This window comes from Typopeltis vanoorti, chromosome 14 (genome assembly GCF_054136105.1).
Source record: "Typopeltis vanoorti isolate ZY-2024b chromosome 14, IOZ_Tvanoo_1.0, whole genome shotgun sequence".
NCBI lineage: Eukaryota > Metazoa > Arthropoda > Arachnida > Uropygi > Thelyphonidae > Typopeltis > Typopeltis vanoorti.
In genome coordinates this window covers 82626847-82648604 of record NC_143562.1, presented here as the reverse complement: position 1 = coordinate 82648604, position 21758 = coordinate 82626847, and the positions used below count along the sequence as shown (strand labels likewise).

Sequence of the window (21758 nt, the reverse complement as noted above, 5' to 3'; positions counted from 1 at the left end):
CGATGACTTCTAAGGCCTGTTCCGGCCTTAGAAGTCGTTGAATCCTTTATGTTTGTATTTTAAAATTTTTTCTATTATTGGTTCAATTCTTTCATAATTTCTTCATTTCTTTTGTGATCAAATAGAGTATACTTTGGAAATTTTCTCATAAACTTCATTTCTGCAGTTATTAATCTTTGTCTTTTTGTTTTATTGTCTAGATTTCACTTCCATACAATAAGACTGGTAGTTCTAATGTATTATATACTTTTAGTCTGGTTTGTTTTTGAACCAGGTTTGGTTTAAATATAGAGTTAATTACACCTGTTATTTTTAAATATTTTGCAATTTTTAGGTTTATATCTTTTTCATATGTAATCATACATACTAGGTAGTTAAATGAATTCACCTGTTCTAAGATCTTGTTATCTATTACTATTTTAGTTCTTACTGAATCTTGTCCTTTAAAGGCCATAGTTTTTGATTTTTTGTTGATATTATCATACCATAGTCTTTGGCTATCTCATTTAGATCTAAAATAGCTTTCTGTAAGTTATCTTCAGAATTTGTAATTATTTGGTCGTGGCAAAAAGGTTTTCAATTAATATGCCTATTTTAAAGAATGCATTAATTGAGGGATTGCTGTACAAGCATTTTACTGTTAATGTTCTCTATTAGTTCAGTGTTACAAAAGCCAGGAGTTAAGATTGTAATTTTGCAGTTAATCACAATTTTGTTTTATGCTTTTGCATTTAAAGTAAAATACTCATTGAAGACATCTTCTGAGATTGTCTTCTTAGAAGACACAATCTCAGATGAAGAATCTGAAAGGAACAGTTTATAACATTCACTAATAAATTATTTTAATAATTGTGTTCAGGTAATAACACACCTGTTATTAGTCTTATGCCATTTGAGCAGCTACATGTTCAAAGCAAATCACTGACTGATGAACTAAATTTCACGTAAATCATTAAAATGTCAGTTGATTAGAGACCTTTATATTTTAGTATAATAAATATTGATATTATGGACTTCAAAATAATTTAAAATCATGCACCCGCATGTGCACATGCACATATACGGTATCTACCAGTATCTACCATTTATCAAACCCTTCAATTATCAGAACTCTCAGTTTTCTGATAATTGTAGCATAATTACATGGTGCTCTACCAGAAGTCAGTTGATATGCAAGGGTCAGTTAATTGAAGGGAAGATCTTTGGAAGGTCAGATAAACAGTAGATTATTGTATTTCCATATGAAGTTTTTTTATTTATTATTTTTAATGAAATTTTAGATACAGACCCCAGTTTTAAAGAATAATGTTACAGAGAACACAGTAACTTAAACTATACAAAATCCTTAATCTAGCAAAATGCATTGCATTTGCACTGCACATGAATGAAACTGTTTAGCACACACTTACTTGAAAATTGAAACTTAGTTGCTCATCTTTCTGAAAAATATCTGACCAATCAGAATCATTCTTACCACCTTTAAAGCTTGTGGTTGTAGTCCCCTCAGCAAGTAGGGAGGTCTCTGTTTGGTGGAGAAGAGGGGCAAGTAAAGAAATGATTCATTTTTTTAATTTTATAATACCACTCAAAGTATATAAATGCCATCTTGATGGTTTAGACTGGATTTCTATGTTATATCTTGAGCCAATGCAAATCAGTTAACTAATGATTGGCTAACAGCATGCTCTATCAATGCATTGCGAAATGTGAGGAATTCAACATATTCTTAAAATTTGTTGAATTCCTCATCAAGACGAGATTCTGGTAACATAGTACCATTCTTTTCAATTTCTTGACCAAGAGCACTTGGAATGTGTTGAAGGATCATGAAAATAATCCTGCTAACATTTATATAGAAATTTTTAGAGCAAAAAAATTTTAATGTTTCTGATATTCTTCTTTTGGGGCTATTTTCAGAATTAACCCTTCTGATTAACATTGTGCTATTTTATTTGAAACAGTACAATAGGATATAAGTTATTTTTTGAAAAAAATAAATAAGCTTCAAATGCACAGTTTCTAATTATGAAAACTGTCAAACCACTTTTTGCTAAACAATAAACAACTTTTATATATTTGAACCATTTTGAGAGAAGGATTGTAGTTAGAATTTAGGATATTTGTTCTGTTTTAACTTAACTTGGCTGATCCAAGTTAAGTTAAAACTGAATACATTTCTTATTCATGCAATCAATACAATATTGTTATTTAAACACATAAAATTAGCAAAATCGCTTACTGAACTACACTCAACAGTACTGATTGTCCCTGTAACACTTTTAATTTGAAGTTTTCATCAAATGATGCATTTAAAATTCTCAATTCTGTTATTACATAAAAAAATTTGCTGTTTATCCAAAAAATCTTTTACCAACTGACCTTCATTTATTTCTCATAAAATAAATTATGTCAACAATCATAATGTATCAAACTAATAAAGCTTACATGATGCTTACAATATTAATTTTTAATTTAATTTATTTTATTAATTATGTGCAAGGTATTGATAAAAGAAAAAGGAGTGGGGGGAAATTTTGGAGCATCACTGTTTAAGGTCTGCTAGTCCAGTCACTAATGATCATGTGCTTTGATTGGACTCTCTCATCTGGGCATGAAAAAATCTTTGACAATGGCTTTATAACTTAAGGTGAGTTAGCCAGTCTCATATGGAGGTGATTGGAGATTTCATCCTAACAATGGTTTTTCTTTCCTGCAAACATACTAAAATACATGGTTTACAGACAAAATATTCCAATGGACATCCAAGGCTACCTTATCATAATAAATTAAGGTTATTAAATTCAGAACAGAGGACACTTGACATGTCATGTGGTCTTAGGGACCCAGAAAAGATCAAGAAAGAGTAAAATTTCTGTTATGAATTAAAGATATTTATACAAATATCTTTCCAGTTCAGATGTACAGTTTGGAAAAACAGGCTAGTAAAAGCAGAAGATTTTACATCCCAAACTGCAAAAAATATGGAGTAGCACACAAACTAATAAAAGCAATTTCTTAAATTAAAGTTTGATATTTTAAGATGTTATTAGCATGGCAAGAGCACTGGATATTGTTGCTTTCAGTTTCAAAGTACTATGGTAGCTTGGTCCAAGGTAATATTTCCTCCTCTCTCTCTTGCTCTCGAACCTACAAGTTTGAATTGCACTGTAGCACGAATGCTGTGAATGTTTGTTTTTCTTTAGGTCATAGATGATTTTCGTTGTCGAATGAAAGATCACCGCCATGCTGGAGAACTGAAATGTCTTGAAACCATTTCAGGTTTTTCAGATTAACTAACCCTTAGCCCAACCACAGTATTAAAATAAAAAGGAAAAAAGCAGATCCATTCTAAGAACAAATCAATTTGCACCCAATATAAAGATTGTTTCATGCCTGTACAGTGAAATGAGTCTATGTGTAAGCGTAAATCAGGAAAGAAGAAGAAGAAAATAAAACAAGTGCTTAGAGTGTTATGCTTCTGAATGTATTTCAGATGATATCTCAATACCAGATAATGGAAGAAAAAAAGTAAATAACTTGGAATTTGGGCTGAACTTCAGAGGCCATCTCCTAGCCTTCTTTTGGAGAGAAAAAGCTCCCACCCATGAGTAGTATTAACTATATTCACGAATAATTAATCAAGCAAGAGAACAAGAATTTGCACAAAAAAATTAGTGTTTGTAAATGTAAAGCAACAATGTTCATGAGATTCTAAATGCTCCCTTAATTTCCTAGTTTCTAAAGAATTACTGTCCACACCAGAGATGGCCAACCTGTGCCACATTGCATGATTAGAAGTGGCACACTGAACCCCAGAGAAAAATTTAAAAAAAATTTTGAATACGATTTTTATATATATATATATATATATATAAACACACAATTAACCTACCACTGAATTCTAGAGTGCGCACTTATACTTGTTTGATCTTGAAGCAACAGGCACAGGCAAATGCTGACATGCGTCACAACGTTCGATGAACTTCTGATTCGATGTGAGCGAACCATTCTGTGTTTTCGAACTTATGTTTTTATTAACGGTTCTTTAAATTTAAGATAAGATTTCTGTTTTCATGAAGACTTAATATAGTTCTGTAAATTTAAAAATAAATTTTTTCATTTTGAACGCATATGTCAAGTTCTTGCACGCTCCCCTAATTTGCTGATTACTGAAACCTGCAATTATTTGGTCTATTTGTATGTGTGTGTTTTATGTTTTTTTATACAATATCTTTCCTTTTTATTTATGTGTAGTAGGTTTATTCCTAAAATTTAACTGATCATCAACAAAGCTTTTGTAATGAGGATGCTTGGGTTGTGTACGTGTGTGATTGCCAGCTGATCGACTGTTTTATGACATATGACAGGAAGCGATCTCGTATTTCATTGGACATAATATATTACAAGAGAGAGACGAAAACTCTCTATGAAAAAAAATATGATTTTTAAACTTATAGAACTGTATTAGGCCTTCATGAAAACAGGATTCTTATCTTAAACTTGTAGAACTGTTTTTGAATGTTCATAATGTTTAAAACAATAAAATAATTTAAATAAATTATTTAATAATAAGCTTTACTTTTTGAAATAATTTTTTTTTTTTTTTTTACAGTCAGTTATCCATTGCTTTGCAAAAGAAAATGAGCAGAAGGTGATAGCAAGCACCAGTTTAATGAACTGTGGGAAAATGAGTTCTTATTTATTGCGGGTCCTTCAAGAAAACCGTTGTGCATTGTTTATGAAAGCACTCTCTCAGATAATAGAAGACATGATCTTAACAGACACTATAGAAAACATCAAGCTGAATTAGAAGAAAAACTGAAGTTAGTTCCTGGGTCTGAGTTGCAGAAAGAATATGCGGTTAAGAAAAAGGAAGAAATAAAAAAGAGAAAATATATTTGTGAAATGAAGTTGTGAAAGTGTGGCAATGCTGGAGGCATCTTATGAAATTGCCTTTGTGTTGGCTAAAAAACACAAGCCTTTCTCTGATGGAGAGGAAGTTGTTAAGCCCTGTCTCGAAAAATTTGCAAAATGTCTTGGTGATAAGAATGTTGAAAGAAAAGTAAACCAAACTGCTCTGGCCAAGCAAACAAGACGCATCGAAGAACTTTCCCATGATGTTACTGAGCAATTGAAAGACCATGTTCATGCTTGTTCTTTCTTTTCTTTAGCCTTAGACAAATCCGCTGACATATGTGATGTAGCCCCAATAAGTTCTAAAAAGATGTTAAAATTACTATAAATTCCTCTTATAAAAAATTTCATTTTTTATAAGAGGAATTTATAGTAATTTTAACATCTTTTTAGAACTTATCGGTCTTGAGTCACTTCATGGAAAAACCAGAGGGTCAGACATATTTGACAAAGTAAAGTCATGTCTAGAAAATCAACAACTAGATTCTAGTAAGCTCATCAGTGTTTGCACTGATGGAGCACCGTCAATGGTAGGTAGAGTTTCTGGGACTGTAACTTTACTTGAAAGGTTTTCAGGTCATTCTCTACTAAAGTATCACTGTATTATACATAAAAAAATCTATGTTTGGAAAATCTCTAAATTTGAAGCATGTTATGATACCAGTTGTAAAGTGTGTGAATAAAATTAGAACAAGAGGGTTAAACAGAAGAGAATTCAGAAAATATTGTGAACTGCTAGATATGGAATATGGTGTTTCATCCTTCATTTTGAGGTGTGCTGGCTTTCTAAAGGACAAGTTCTCAGTAGATTTTGGAAGCTGAAAGAAAGTGTTCATAATTTTCTGGAAGAGAAGGATGAGCTGCATGAGGAATAAGCCCTGTTGTGTGATGAGAAATGGCTATTTGATTTAGCATTTTTAGTTGATGTCACCAGCCACCTCAACGATCTAAATTTGAAACTGTAGGGCAAGAACAAATTGTTTCCTAGCTTAGTAAATGACATTAGTGCATTCAAAATGAAATTAAAACTGTTCATCTCCCAGTTAGAAAACAGGGATTTAAGTCAATTTCCACATTTAAAGGAACGCAGTGAATCTGTTGAAGATAATGGCAACTTTACAGAATATACTGAGAAACTCAGATTATTGGAAGAGTCCTTTAAAAGTTGTTTTAGTGATTTTGCCGAAGAAGAAGACTGCATACTTGCATTTATAAATCCCTTTTCACTTACTGAACATAAAATCTTGACGATGCCTAGTAACATACAAATGGAACTTATTGATCTCAAAACCAATTCTTTATTGAAAATGAAATTTAATTAACTTCCATCACTCCCAGATGCTTCTGATATAATTAATTTCTGGCGATTATTGCCCTGTGAACATTTTCCAGAACTGAGAAAATTTGCTCAGTTATATCTGTCATTTTGGAACTACATACAGATGCGAACAAGCATTTTCATCAATGAAAATGATGAAGAACAAACTACAGTCGTGACTGACTGGTTCAAATTTGAAAAACTGATGCTTTCTGTAACTGGTTTAACTCCAAACATTACAAGCTTAGCAAAAGCAAAGCAATTTCAAAAGTCTCAATAAAATAATTAATGTTCATCTTGTCTTTATATGAAATCCTTTTATTTAAAACTGCTAAAAGTATCTATATTACCATATATATAATAAATCATTTTATGCATAACTGTTAAATATATCCATATTACCATATTTTAAAAGGGCTGAAAAGTGGTTTAAGATTGTATGGCACATCTTAACTAAAAAATGAAAAAATTGATGCATGAACTATAAAAGGTTGGCCACCCCTGGTCTACACTTTCGTATTATATTACCACACTTATCACTGTTTGATTAACTGATTCAGAAACTTCACATCTAGAGCAAACATTGCTCGTCTTGGTTAAGAAATGTTGAGTATATCTGTTCTGACTAAAATATTTAGTTAATTTATTATTTCAGATTATTAACTTATATGCGCATTAATGTGTTTATGATAAGTGAGTTCTAACTATAAAAACCTATAAAATATTAATATAAAGTAATTATGAAAAAAAGTTAAGATGATTTGGATTGGCAAACCAGTATTAAAAATAAATTCCTACAGCAAGCTTACCATAAAGACTTCACCTGCAGTAATTAATTAAACTGACATTTTCATACCTTAGTGTATACATACATCAAAACTCCAATTTGTATCTACTGCATCTCATTTTTATTCTATAAAGGCTCATCTGGTCAAAAAAATGTTTGTGTACCGAATAAGTAGGAAACTCATTTCTATCATTCTATCTAGTGAAAATAAATTTGCACAAAATGAAAAGAAAATCTGACTCATGCAAAATTAAATTCAATCTATGAAATACTTATGAATAAAGGATATGCCCTGTCATTTCATCAAAATATTTAAATAAATTTAAAACTAAATTAAATCTAACCTGCAAACTTGGAAAAAGTGAAATAGCCAAAAATTGTATTTTTTATGCTTCTTTAATGCAAGGTAATTGCAATTTACTTACTGAGTTCTGCAAAATTTTCTGAATATTTGACATTTTTATTAATGTGTTTATCCCATTATAAGAATACCAAATCACTTTACAACCAGTACTTTCATTACTAAATAGAATGCAATCCATTAAATTCATATGAGCATTTGTACACCATCTTTCATGTAATTTATGAAGGATAGTAACTTGAATTTTAAACTTATTTACACAGCAATCATTTAACTTTTTTATAAAAAAAAAAAAAAAAAAAATTACAATTAATCATTCTAAAATCACGAGTATAAAACTTTGCCAACAAACTAATGCCTTCTTAATGTCAGATGTACATGTACTTATTTTACAAGGTACTAAAGTATATTTTTGAACAAATTCAAGTTCTTGCAATAGTATAGATCATTCAACATTCAACTAGATATAACTTAAATGAATTTCTGTAAACATCTAAATAAACCTCCTATTTCTGTATTGATTTATTAAGAAAATTTGTTTTTAAATAGTTAAAAATATAATGACCGTTATCACATCCTAACAGTAGGTAATGCGGGAAGAAAATGCAAATTGTATATAATAGTTAATTAAAACTAATGATCATATAACTGATTTTGGTCATAAAACCATCAAAATGTAAAGCTGAATTTATGTTCTGCATTTAAGTTCCAGAGTTTTAACCAAGGACATGACCACAAACAAAAAACACTTTTCAGTTTTTCAGATCAATATGAAAAGTCCCTCAACCAAATTCTAAGAATTTTAAAATCTCAGAATTAAAATCTCCTATAATGAATTATAATAATTTACTATGTACATTAATAACAAAGTGAAAATAATTCTCACAAAGTAAGGGATTTACAACTAGCACATTGGGAGAATCCAAAATACTGAAGATGATCCCTAGAATATATAATGATGTAAACTTGAGTATTCAAAATTCAGGTTGGCAGTTATACTACAGTAACAGATCAGCATGCAAAAGAAAAATCATATATATGTATTGCCATATAAACCCTAAAATTCGGGCACTCTGCACAACTTCTATAAATAGTATACAACAGTTGACAGTTTAAATAGTTTTTTTTTTTTTTTTCATTTTTAAAATTGTGAAAAAATATATCCTAGAAATTAAAACTTTGTTGTTTAGTTTGGAGATAATCTGATGTTTTATATATAATATATACTGTCTTTCGTTTATGCAAGAAATGTTCATTTACATTTAAAATCTGGTCTACAGACTAAGTGCTGTTATAGTTAACACTGTCAGGGAGGCAGGGCCATGGCAAATACTTTTTTTTTTTTTTTTAAAGATGTTCTAGTTCAGTCATGCAAGATATCTGAAAATTTATCTACCTGGAAGTTATTAACAACAGTCATTAAATTATGCACAGTGATAACTAAGTATTTGTTTCTTGCAGAAAATATACCCCATAATGTTAAAACAAAATCTAAATTCTCCCAGTGGATATAAATAAATGTATATTTCAAGTGATGATGGAATCAAAGTATGCAAATGTTTCTTTAAACTTGTATACACAACAAACAGTCTCAGAGTTAAATCTATACAACTTTACAAACAAGCTCTGCCTCCCAGATAGCTAGAGAAAGCTACAGAGGAACACTTCATTAGTATACAAATACCAGAATACAAGATATGTCTACCATTTTTTTTTATCAGTTGAAAAAACTTAAGATAATGTAAATAATGCAGCTGAAGCCAAAGACTGAGGTAAAATGAGATTCTCCTAAAGATTATGAGATAATTTGGTTGTAAAGATAAGCTACACATGAGGAGAAAGGCTTAGAATAAAGCAAATTCCATTTCTTTGAATCATGTTTTCCAGTTCATACTGCCTTGTGGTACAGAACGAGGAGGAATCATGTCTAGTAAATACTGTCTCTGTAGGTCTGTCGATGTCACTGGAGGCTTACCTAACAACTGATAGGAATATGCCTGGGCAGCTAGAAGAGGAGCAAAGGGTAATATATGAGCAGGCTGTGGCTGGGGTAAACTTTGTGCCAACTGCTGAAGTTGTTGAGCTTGAGCCTGAAGAAGTGATTGATGTGCTGCACTTAGCTTTGGAAGCTGTTGTAATAAAGCAGCAGAGTTGGCTACTGCTGCTGCTGTTGAGGCAGAATTATTAGGTATCCTTGAAAGTGAATGAACTGGGCTATGTGAAGCAGGAGGGTTGGAAAGGGCAAGGGAGAGGCCAGAAGTGACAGGAGTAAGAGCAGTACTAGAACTATGGGCAGGAGGTGTGTTTGAGGCGGGTGGTGGACTTGAGCATACTGTCTGAGACATTCGTTGCTCTATTTCTTGTTCTTGCTGCAAAGCCTTTACAAATGCTGTCTTCAAACGATTAGTATGTTCTGCTTTTAAGGATTTCTTGATATTGGTAGTGACACAAGTCTCACAGATAACTGAAGGCTTCTTGCCACGAGAACTTCCAGCATCTTGCCATTTCCAAACAGGACTAAAGTCTGTGCCACACTGCACACATTCAAATGGTTCAGGTGGTGGTTGATTGATGCTGGGATCTCGAGTAAGAAAGTCTACTACTTTTTCCAAGCCAAGCAAACAAATAAATTCTGGATTGTTGGCATTTGGTATGAAATGCATTTCAGGAGGTGGGGGTTTTGGTGGAGGTATTTGAAGTAGTGTTTTTTCAAGCTGCTTACGTAAGGCTAATTTTGCTGCAGCCTGTCTTTGAGCTGGAGTTTGGTTGTCCATTCGGTCAGGTTGTAGTATTTGACTTGACTGTGGAGAAGGACAGGCTGGAGGTGGAACCTGAAATAATTTGAAATAAGCAATTAAACTAAATTTTTCATATTTAAATAAACCAGAAGAGATAAATTTAAAATATAACTACTGAGAAAACATTTCATCTATGTGTCTTCTAAAAAAAAATCTAAACATGTTAAAAAAAAAGCATATCAAATTTCTATCACTTTTAACTTGACAAGCAAGAGTTATAACTCTTGTCATTCAGTAAATGGTAAGGGATGGAGCAAAATGTCCCCCCTCATCTTTTATAATAGACAAGTCTGTTTTTTTAAACATTGTGTACAGAATTCATTAGCATAATAGATTAAAAAATGGTTATTGCAGTATGTCATTAAATAATTTAACAAGAACAAATTTTTTGCTTTAACATTCTGAGCTAACTGTACTGCTGTACAGGTCTTCTGTTACCTATTTGGTTGAAACTAGTCATTGTTATTTATAGGTATTTATCCTCCCCCACTTCCCTTTCATGTTAGGCTCAATGGCCTGTCAGGGCCAAAGTAACTCTGCTTCTTAAAAACCTGTTTACTGCTTGTGATGGAACAGTCAATCCTATCTGCTGTCTGCAAATTCTGTGTGTGTCCGTTCTTCTGCCTAGTTTGCCTGTTTTATAAGATGAAAAACCCAGATAAATGTTCTTTGCTTCCTAGACCTAAATCTACATATTTATTTACCTCAAAAATAAACATCAGTGAAAATGCTGAAGTTTTTTTTTTTTTTTTTTTTTTTTGCTACTCAATTTGTCAGGTTCACAGCCTGGAAAATCCTGGATCAAAGTTTCACATTTCCTAGCTTTCTGCTTTACTATGATTTACATAGTGTTTCAACACCTTTCCTACCTACAGGAAAGTTATGACATGAAATGCAATTTTTTAAATATCAATGCCCATTTGATATTTATATACACCTATTAGTACCATAAGAGAGCTAATGGCTGGGACTAAAGAATATTTAATTTAAAATAACTTAGTTGTCTCCCTATTATCATGTCATTACGTATTCTTCAAATGCAGATATAATATGAGTATTAGAATGTCTTCTTTCCCCTCCTCCTATTAATCAAGCAGTGATAGATTTTGACATGCAAATCCCACCTTTTATGGGTGAAAAGACTTATTAGTGCCATGGATGAGGTGAGCTAAGGATTACATAACCCAAAATTCTTGTTCTAGAGATAACAAAAAAGGGTCAAGTTCTTTAAGCAGAGTAGTGGTCTAACACTGAGCAAGGAAAATCTTCCACCACTTAAAAACATTCACACAAGTATCCATATTCCAGTGGAATATGGATACTTGTGTGAATTCATTCAACAAAAATACAGCAAATAATATGAGTAAATAGGTTAGAGAGCAACCAAACAGGTCAGCAAGAATCAGGGATGCACTAAACCTCTAAGCTTCCCTTATCCCAATTTATTCTTTAATTTTAAGATTTTCAGTACCCTGGTTCCTACATCAACACTGACAGCCAAAAGAAAGTACAAAGTTCTTCTTCTATAAAAGCCTAACCAACACCTTGAAATCTAAACTCATCACTACAAATAGTAAAATTGTCATCTATACAAAGCCATCAGTGAAGCCATATTTATATGTGGTTCTCAGACATGGAACATCATTATCCGACATGCAATTAATATCAATTGACTTTGGACAACATGATTTAGATCAATATTAGAATATACATGGCAAGATAGTATTCCTAATACTGTCACATTCTTGAAGAATGCTAGAGAAGACCTCTAATAGAAACAATTATTGAAAGTCAAATGAGATGGTTGAAACACCAACTTAGACATCTGTCCTCACTTATGTTCCATGCTCTTGCTCTCTACAGACATGCACAGAGATGAATGCTAAGAAAACAGTTTTGCCAATACTTAAGCAAAATCTTTTTTGAAGATGCAACTCATGCCGACATTTACCAGTAAGCACATAATAGACCAAACTGGCTAACCTTCATTTAACACACTATTTCCATGTGTTGCTGTTTTTTTTTTTTTTTTTTTTGTTATATGCATATTTCTGTATGTATTTCTCTATTCATACCTGAATTATATATGCACGAGTATCTGAAGTAAACCTTATTAACCTTTTGATCGTTAAAAACGTGCTGAGCATGTCTGTTGGTATCATTTCTTTAGCATTACTAAATACTGAGTGTAATAATAAATTTAGTTTAATCCTTTATCCAAGTGTGAGCAAACAAAGTTTGCGCCTTAAAGTATCTTCAGGACTGGGTTAAGGTGGTACAACACCAGGGCAACTCGTTGCAAAGGTGGAGCAAGCTACTAACATTCCTATCTCAGTATCTCCTATAATGCAAAACACATCTCCTTGCGGATATGTCTAATGTTATGCATTAAGGGAAGGGCCACTACCCAGACTAGTTTCGACCTTTGAAGAGACCTCAATAGTGGCCCTTCCCTTAATGCATAACATTAGATATATCCGCAAGGAGATGTGTTTTGCATTATAGGAGATACTGAGATAGGAGTGTTGGTAGCTTGTTCCACCTTTGCAACGAGTTGCCCTGGTGTTGTACCACCTTAACCCAGTCCTGAAGATACTTTCAGGTGCAAACTTTGTTTGCTCACACTTGGATAAAGGATTAAACTAAATTTATTATACTCTAACCAAGTGAAAAATAAACTTTCAACATAAATACTGAGTGCATTTCCATAATTCATTGGTAATGTTACTAATGCTGTGAGCACATTTCCATAAACTTTTTCATTTTATAATTGTTATAACTGTGCTAGACGCTTATGATTTAGTTTTCTTGCTTACACACAGATGGTGATAGTTCCCTGTGAGAAAAGAAATTTGTCCACTTTGCTAGAAATGAAAAAATAGCTTTGACATTAAGTTTGCAGAAGCACAAGACATCTGGCACGTTATTTGCAAGAGATTCTGACAGTCAATGATGAAGAATATGTTCAAGAATTCTTTTTAGATGTAAGTGATGATAATGATGTTCATGTCTCATTTGAGAATTGTGATTCGTCCCAAGCCAGGAGATGGTGCTGTATATCGGTTGGATCAGTATGTTTACATCGTCCTCGCTTTTCTTTTATGGAAACAACTAGTATTTTTCAAAGATATCCCTGTAAATAATTGCTCATTGGAACTGTTTAAATTATATTTTCATGAAGATAATGAAAATTTTAGTTGAGGAAACTAACAACAAAACAACGCAGTTCATTGCTGCTACAACCCTCAAAAATTTTTTTTCATTGTTTTCGTTGGAAAGACACAGACAGCAGTGAAATGAAGGTATTTTTAGGCTTCAAGGCATAGTTCAAAAATCAATCAGAAGTAAAATGGTATTGGTCTAAAAAAAATAATAATAATAAATAAAGATTGAGAAACCATTTTTTTTTTTCAGAAGTGACATCTGAATGTCTGCATTCCTTGATAATGAAATTTTTACATTTTGCCAACAAGGATTCCGATTATCCCAAATCAAACCTTAAAAATGTTTTTTTTTTTTTTTTTTTTTTTTTGGATGCTCTCAAAAAGAAGTTCCAGGAAGTTTATACACCAGAACAAGATATTTGTGTTGATGAAAGCTTTATTTTATAAGGCTTTCATCAACATAAATTGTTGATGAAATCAACATATAGAAGGGCCGATTTGGTTGGAAACAGTACATTCTACTGAGCACTCTCATTTTGGTTTGAAATGCTTCGAACTTTGTGAATCATCTAGTGGCTATGTAGTATACAAACTGATAATTTATAAAGGGACTCAGGTATGCAGTTCACTGTCTAATGCTGCTTTTGGTACACAAATTGTTGTTGCCCTAACATCTTTGCTGCTGAATAAGGAGTGTTGCATTATCTTAGATAATTATTTCAATAGTCCCGAGCTCGCAGACTTGGTTACCAAGAAAAATGATGTTTATGGGACTGCTTGGGAAAATTGTTGCCTTGAAATGGAAAGACAAGAAAGATGTCACTATGCTGAGCACCATCCATGGGAATGAAATGAAGGACGTAGAAACAAGGAAAGGAACAGTGAAAACAACCAGCTGTAGCATTACAATACAACACCATGGGAGGTGTTTATCATTTAGATTAAATGCTTTCATATTATCCTACTACCCAGAACAAACAAAGATACTATGTAAAAATATTCAGACACCTTTTACATATCTCTGTGTACAATGCTTTTGTACTACACACAAAGAAGATGTGCTGTTTGTTGCACAAGATCAGTTTTATGAAAGGTGTGCAAAGAAACACACATGTCATGCCCTGATTGCCAGGTGGGGTTGTGTACTTCGCCATGCTTCAAAATCTACCATACTATTCGAAACTTCTGAAGAAATGTCGTCGTATAGGTTATTATAGTTTTTGCTGCATGTATAAAAATCATTTATTAGCTAACTATTTTTTTTTTTTGTAAATCATCGACACTTTTTGTACAAAAACTGTAAATAAATACTTTTTATACCTTGTCTTGAAATGGGGGAAAAAACCAACCTTGGGGTAAAGTACCTGAAACTAGAACCTAATGGTCATCAAAGGGTAACATGAATATCACCACTATAAGTGAGGAACATTGTAGGTAGTTTGCATGAAGAATTCTTTGCATGATAAATGAATAAAATGAAAGTTCTAAAACATGAGGAATAGATCAAAAGGAAAGCAATTCCTGTGTTTATGCGAAAAAGTTGATGGTTTTTTCTCCCGGAAACTCAGGTTTTTCATCCCACATACAGACAAAAAAATACTAGCTGTGGTGGTGGTAGTGGCCAGTAGATGGCACTGATGATTGGTGGTAGAGGTGGAGATGCAGAGTTGTACAATAGGTGTCCGCCCGCAATGAGTCTTTGGACTCCTTGGAGGTGTCACGAATAATAATAATAATAATCTTGAATTTGTACGTGCACTTTAGTATATTAGTGACATTGCTGAAATAGCACCTTGTTAGCTATCTCCATATTAAGATTAATGACTTCTGATGTCGCTAAGATCTGCTACACTTACAAGACACCCTCTAATGAAAGTGTATTTTTCATTAATTTCAATTGCATGTATGATTATTTTTCTCCTTACAGAATTTGATCAGGAGAAAATACCATATAATATCTATATATAATTTAGTTGAGTTGCAAAGGACAAAATGTAATTAATATTTTCTTTCTTTCTCACTCTCTCTAGAGATGCTGGTTTTTTGGAGATCTTAGATGGGTCTTCCATGCAGAGGAAAACAGTAAATTTATGGCAGGACAGAATTTAAAGCTCTCTTCAAAAGATCTCCATCATTCAATTATCTGGAGTGGAGAAAAAGAAAGTGGAGAGCCCAAGAAAAACCAAGAAATTCCAAAAAATAAAGAGCTAGCACATCCATAAATTAGCCAGTCTGCTTAAAAAAACGATTTCGAATCCCTTGCAACGACCAAAGAACATGAGCCCACTACTTTCAACCCCCCTTCCAGCTTTTTGGCTATATAGATATCTTTTCAATTTGGTCACATAATTTTGATGTACTGAACACATCCAAGGGTCCAATTCACCTTAGAAAAAAAGAAAAGGATTTAGTTAAAACACTTAACAGTATTGCAGCAGTAAGTGCTTCATGTGTAGATAATAAGACAAAAAAAAGATTGGTTGTTTAAAAACATTAAAGCAACTAAGGTTATGAGACAAGCATATGTCTATTGATCATATGTTCTCTGGTCAATCAGTCTGTTATGTGAAAAGAAAAAGACTCCCGAGAAGAAAATTCTGTCATCTCAGTAGGAGACCAGCTAACTCACTTTCAGTTTCTTGCATCAAGATTCACACTCAGGTCGTTCTGACCGATTCCTGATAATTCTATGTTCCTGAAGGAATGTACATGAAATTATGATATTACTACATGAAAGTTTACATCATCACTATCTTCTTACTGATAGTTTTCCTCCAAATTAGCTCTGTCAAGGCAGCAATATCCTCATTTTGTGTTTTGATCCTCCTCTGGGTCTTTTTTCTAACATCCTCGCATCAAACTCCGTTTTGCTAACTTTTCCATTCTGTTTAACACGTTTGTTCCAGGTAGTTCTGCATGTGTGTAAACAACCGCTGGTGGGAATTAATTTTAGATATGTATGCTACTTCTGTGTCAAGCAGTTGCATTTTCACAAAGCTTATACAGCCTGTTAGCATGACTTTTTCGGTAGAATTTTATTTGTAAAATCTGTAAAATGTCTGGATGATATCGAATATCTCAAATGTAATTCAAACTGATTTCAATATATCTCATATATAAATCTCATACTGATCTTTTAACTTGAGATAAATTGTGCCTTCTATATCCAATGACTACATTATAAACAACTGAATGATATCGAACTGAAAATTGAAAGCAGATGTTAGGACAAATGTGTTTAGTGCTACAATAAATCTGTTTTGCTTGCATGCATGCAACATAATCTGAAGAAAGGAAGTGTTTTTCCATCACAAGTGTCATTTCAGTTGTATAGACTTATACTAATTGTTCTGATAAACACCTACAACAAAAATTATATTAAAGAAACTGATATGACCACAAGAAAGAACATACCTTAAAACCCTTTAACCATCATATTTCATTAAATTTTAATAATTTGTTCTTTTTCTTTTAGGATATATAAAAAGACATGCCAGAAGTTTTGAAGAAATGCAAAGACACAGAGGTGTGGGCCATCAACTTTTTTCATGCTGCAAAAAGAGCCCACAAATAAGATTCACTAAACTTTAGGGGACCATAGCCAACAGTTGTCAGATGGGTGGTCAAGTTTAAAACTGAGCATCCTGAGGCAACAGATGCTATCAGGTCAGGAAGACCTTCCACAGCAATTACACCTGAAAACATCAATGCAGTGCATGTCATGATCCTTGATGATGGACAAATCTAGCCAAAAACATTGCAAAAACTCTGGGAATATCCAGGAAACAAGTTGGGGTCATTATCCACCAACATCTGGACATGCAAAAGCTATTCCTCAAATGTTTGCATGCCGACTAAGAGAGAACGTATGTTATCATCTGAAGGGATGACAGGTCATTTTGAGAAATCGGGTGCACAATTTTTGGCTTGTATTGTGGCTGTTGATGAAACATGGCTTCATCACTATGACCCAGAGAACAAACAACAGTCAATGGAGTGGGGACACAAAAAGGTTCTCCACAGCCAAAGAAGAAGTTCTGAACCCAAAAATCAGCAGGGAATAGATGGTGCAATCCTTGCTAAGTACCTCAGAAAAAAGGTGGAACTGTTACAACAGCAGCAGCAGTTTATTCAACAGCTCTGAAGGAAATGAAGGAATAACGCCACAGGAAACTAAGCAGAGGTGTGTTGCTTTTGCAGGACAGCGTACCTGCTCATGAAACCCAACAGACAATACAAAACTTATGCTTTTAATGTCTGCCTCACCCACCCTATTTGGCAGACCTGGACCCATCTAACTATTTCCTATTCCTAAATTTAAAGAAACACTTGAAAATAACAAAATTTATCACAGATGAAGTCATATCTGCAACTGAGGACTGGTTTGTGTAACAAGGGCAAGGCTTTTTTCTCAGAGGATTGCAAATGATGTTAACAAGTGTATAACACTTTGTGGGAGAATATGTAGAGGATAATGTATGTGGGAGAATAAGTTATATGGTTCTACCTCAATTGCTTTATAGTGATTATCACAACTTTTAAGCACACTCTTGTATTTAAATTAGGCTAATTTCTGAGAGCTGATACAGATTCCAAAAATAGTCTCTCTTCTAAATTTACTATGATGGAGTATGGTGATCTTCTTCCAACTGATTCTATGAGCCTTATCTAAAGCATTGTCCACAAGGCACAATTGACCACCGCCATGACTGCAGATGTATTTTTTTGTGCTCTTCGGCACATATGTTGGCTGATATTTCTGTCTATCCATAGTAGGCCAACTTGCAGGAAGAGGGAACTTTGTACTCCAGGCACAAAGAGAGGAGAGAGCTGATCTTTAGTGGAACATAAGGTTAGCAAGATTTTGGTGGGGCTTGAAAGCCTTGCAGAGATTGTATTTCTTTAAGACTGGCTATTTTTTCTGAAGTGCCTCAGACATAGGGAATGATGACAACATTGGGGGAAAATTGATTTTTTTTTTTTTTTTTTTTTTTTTTTTTTTTTTTTTGATACTGTGGGAACTGTAGCCATTAGATAAGGTCTGATGTATATGATTAAGTTCTCCTATCAGGGAGGACTAATCAGAACAAAAGTTATAGGCTCTAGGAAGTCAGCTGAATAAATTTATATGGAATAAGAGAGAAATTTGCAGAAACACTGAATTAGTAGTAAAAAATTGATTTCGACTTACGATATGAGTGTTGGATTAGAAATAAAACTGCTGACCAAAATATAAAAGACCAGATATGAGAGCCAAGAAAATGATACAGAGGAATACTAATATCTATGTGGACTAATGTGGTTTATAGTGATTAGAAAATAATTCAAAATAAAACTTTGATTAGAAGCTAAATACTGAAAAACTAGCTAACTATGCATCAGTGCACAAGTGCTATGCTATCATCATAGCACTTGTGCACTGCCTTAACATATTCACTGCCAACTATGAGTATACTCATAGTTGGTATATGAGCCTTACAAGCCAACTATGAATATACTTATATGTCGATTACCGCCGGCAACGAGATTACTTGTACTGACCTTGAAGAAGTGAAATTGCTTGGCATGCGGTAACAAACTATGCCCGAGGAGCATGGCAGTGAACGTGTTAAAGAGATGCATGCCTGGAAATGTCAATTTTTTTTCCTATTTTTTTTTAGTTCCTTCAAAACAGGAATGTGAGAAACTATTTTGCACATTTCTACATTCAAATTTAAAATGATAATAATTTATTATTATAAGTAATTTTAATAAAAGCTCACCATAATTCAATGGTGAGCTTTTATTAAATTTTAGCCTATTTTTTATTAATTAAATTTATTCAGTCTAAGAAAATTGTTAAAGATTTTAAAGTAAAAAAAAATGCAGATCTATTAATAAGTAATTTATAGACTTGAAATAATTCCCTTTCCAAAGAGATCATCAAAAATCTGTGTACGTCTTATTTCTAGAAAGACTAGTGTTATAGAAAGCTACTATATTAAGATGAGGAGAAACTGTATTATTACAGAAAGTTATTTCTCTAAGTTAATGAATGACCTTTATATCCATTAAGTCCTATTTGAGTGCATGAGTACTTATTTGTCGTCATTTATTAACTGTAGAAGGTGTTTTCTATTAACAGAAATATCACTGACACACACACAAAAAAATATTAAATTACTTTATGTATCAAATGCTTGTTTGCTATTGCTCATATTTTAGTTTAACACACTAGTGCTAACTAGTAGAGAACTTTTAATCTTATTGGCAACAGTGATGAGGTTACACATTAAGTCAATGGAAGTGTCTTAATGTAATACACATATGTCTAAGGATAATAATCAAGCCAAATTTTGTCTAGTCACCAAAACACCTTCTTAAGATGAGAATATACACTTCTATACAGGGGGAGGGGGGTGAACAATAGATTGAGGATACTAACTGGCATAATCCTACCATTTGAAATACTATCACTTCAGATGACAATGGTCTCTTAACTAAATATTACTCATATTTAATTATGTTAAGCTGTGGCAGATTCCAAAAACAGCTAATTTAGTTCCTGTATAAAGGAGGATTTGTTTATCCCACTGTATACAATGATCTGAATTACTGGCATGCAACTATCAGCTCTCGTAGTGTAGAAGCTGGTGTTTTTTTTTTTATGTGATAGATATTAACAGTTTTTTTCCAGTTTGGCCAAATTGTTAGATGATCTTAAGCAACAGAGATAAATCTAATGAGAAAATAAGGGTAGCTAATTTTTGGTATGGCTTGAATGTAGAACTCATGCTAGTTTTTCAAAGGAGATACAGGATGGCAATTTAACCGTATCACTGAAATCAATCACATCCATAACACTTTTCTGGCCAATGGCTACCCCTTCAACAGTCAACAAAACTATGCTATTCCTCCAAAAGTTAACTCTCCAGAACCCACATCACAAAAATTCCACTGCCATTCTGAATGAGTATAATAAATACATTGAGATGAATCTGCACATTTTCCATGACACAAAGAATAAAATCCAATCTCAATTTTTTTTGTTGGTGGCCTGTTTCCAATACCAGGACTTTGGTGATCCTGGCACAAAAACATGCTTTCCTAGATGAAGAAAATGTCTATATTTCTATGTGAATATGCTTACTGGAGGCATGGAGCAGCTCATACCATTTTGGTGTAGGAGATAAGGTACCTAGGGATGATGGACATTTGAGAAGTCTAATTTAAAGGCCACATTTTCAGAACCATGATGACAATACAGTTAATTATAAGGAGACACTGACATGAAGAAATATAAGTTATAGTTTCACTATATCAGGTTGTTTTGTTTTTTTTTACCACTGTGAGCAGATTTTGATACCTGATTTTTGAGGACATCATTAAGTAAGGAGACTTCTAAGCTGTTCTGATGAAATATTTTCAAACAAAAACCATCAGAAAAATGATATTCCAAATTGTTTTTAAAAATGTAGACATGATTTTTTTTCCCTACCTTTCTTATACTTTGGAATTCTGAAAGATAACTCAACTATAAAAAAAAAAATAAATTGAACTTTGTATAATTAGCATAGTTTAAGAAACTGTATTTGAATATTATCCTACCTGGGTAACAGTTATGTGATTTTGTACTGATGACCCACTCTGAGTTATTTGTGATCCTTGAAGAGCTTGCAGTGGATAGCCCATTACCATATTAGGTGGTGTGGTTACAGGGGTTCTAGGAATAGGTCCTAAGCCAGACCTCATCATAGGTTGCTGCATTATTAAATTCGATGCAAGACAGGATGAGGAACTGCTCCTTTGGCCCATAACCAATGGAGGAGGTGGACCATGTCCACGTACCTATTGAAATAATATTTTGAATAAAACCAATCACCAAAGCATTTCCAACCTTTCAATTTAGAGTATAAAATGATCTCTTATTTAAATTAGGTTTAAATTTATATATATAAAAAAGTATCATTTTATAACTATATTCTAACTAAATTCTAGATCTAGGATATTTAACAAATTATATTTTTTAGGAACTGAGAAAATGTTTCCTTTGGGTTTTCATAAAATATTTCTCTTACTTGTTTATTCTAATACTCATAATCAGTAAATCAAGCGTGTCGAACTCAAAGGCTAACACAGGCCAAATAAACGAGGTTTAAGTTTATGTTGCTGCAAAAAACAAAAACTTCAATTTTCATAAAAACGCAGGTTTATTTTGAAAAGTACAGTATAAAAAAAAGAACAACGATAAAATTAATGTTTTCTCCCTGACACTTGGCATTTCTTCTCTGCTACTATCTTTCCTACTTCAGAGGAAAATCTTGTTCGCAGTGATTACTTTCAAAACTTATCCAAGTTGAATGTCAGTAATTCTGGATCTGACAGGAGACCTATTTCCCTTCATAATTGTAAATAACTGCTCACACCAATAAGTACT

The 21758-nt window shown here is 32.9% G+C and overlaps 2 protein-coding genes across 7 annotated transcripts in view; one reads left to right on the top strand and one right to left on the bottom strand.

Annotated features, from left to right (window-relative positions):
* Positions 1-21758, top strand: part of LOC150099712 (uncharacterized) — a 140510-nt gene that overhangs the window by 79499 nt on the left and 39253 nt on the right. For 2 of the 4 annotated variants that reach the window (XM_090403852.1, XM_090403851.1), the window contains exon 7: positions 15373-16476. The exons of 1 other annotated variant lie outside the window; for it this stretch is intronic. In XM_090403852.1, coding sequence (XP_090259978.1) covers positions 15373-15564 — 192 coding nt within the window. In that variant the 3' untranslated portion in view covers positions 15565-16476. Of the gene's footprint in view, positions 1-15372; positions 16477-21758 lie in introns of those variants that run through there. One more of the 4 variants, XM_090403854.1, reaches the window with a different exon arrangement.
* The window catches only part of LOC150099711 (uncharacterized), a 346327-nt gene continuing 333240 nt past the window's right edge, over positions 8672-21758 (bottom strand). For all 3 annotated transcript variants that reach the window (XM_090403848.1, XM_090403847.1, XM_090403849.1), the window contains 2 exons: positions 20930-21169; positions 8672-10211 (listed from right to left, as the gene is read on the bottom strand). In XM_090403848.1, the coding sequence (XP_090259974.1) occupies positions 9255-10211; positions 20930-21169 (1197 nt within the window). In that variant the 3' untranslated portion in view covers positions 8672-9254. The remainder of the gene's footprint in view (positions 10212-20929; positions 21170-21758) is intronic.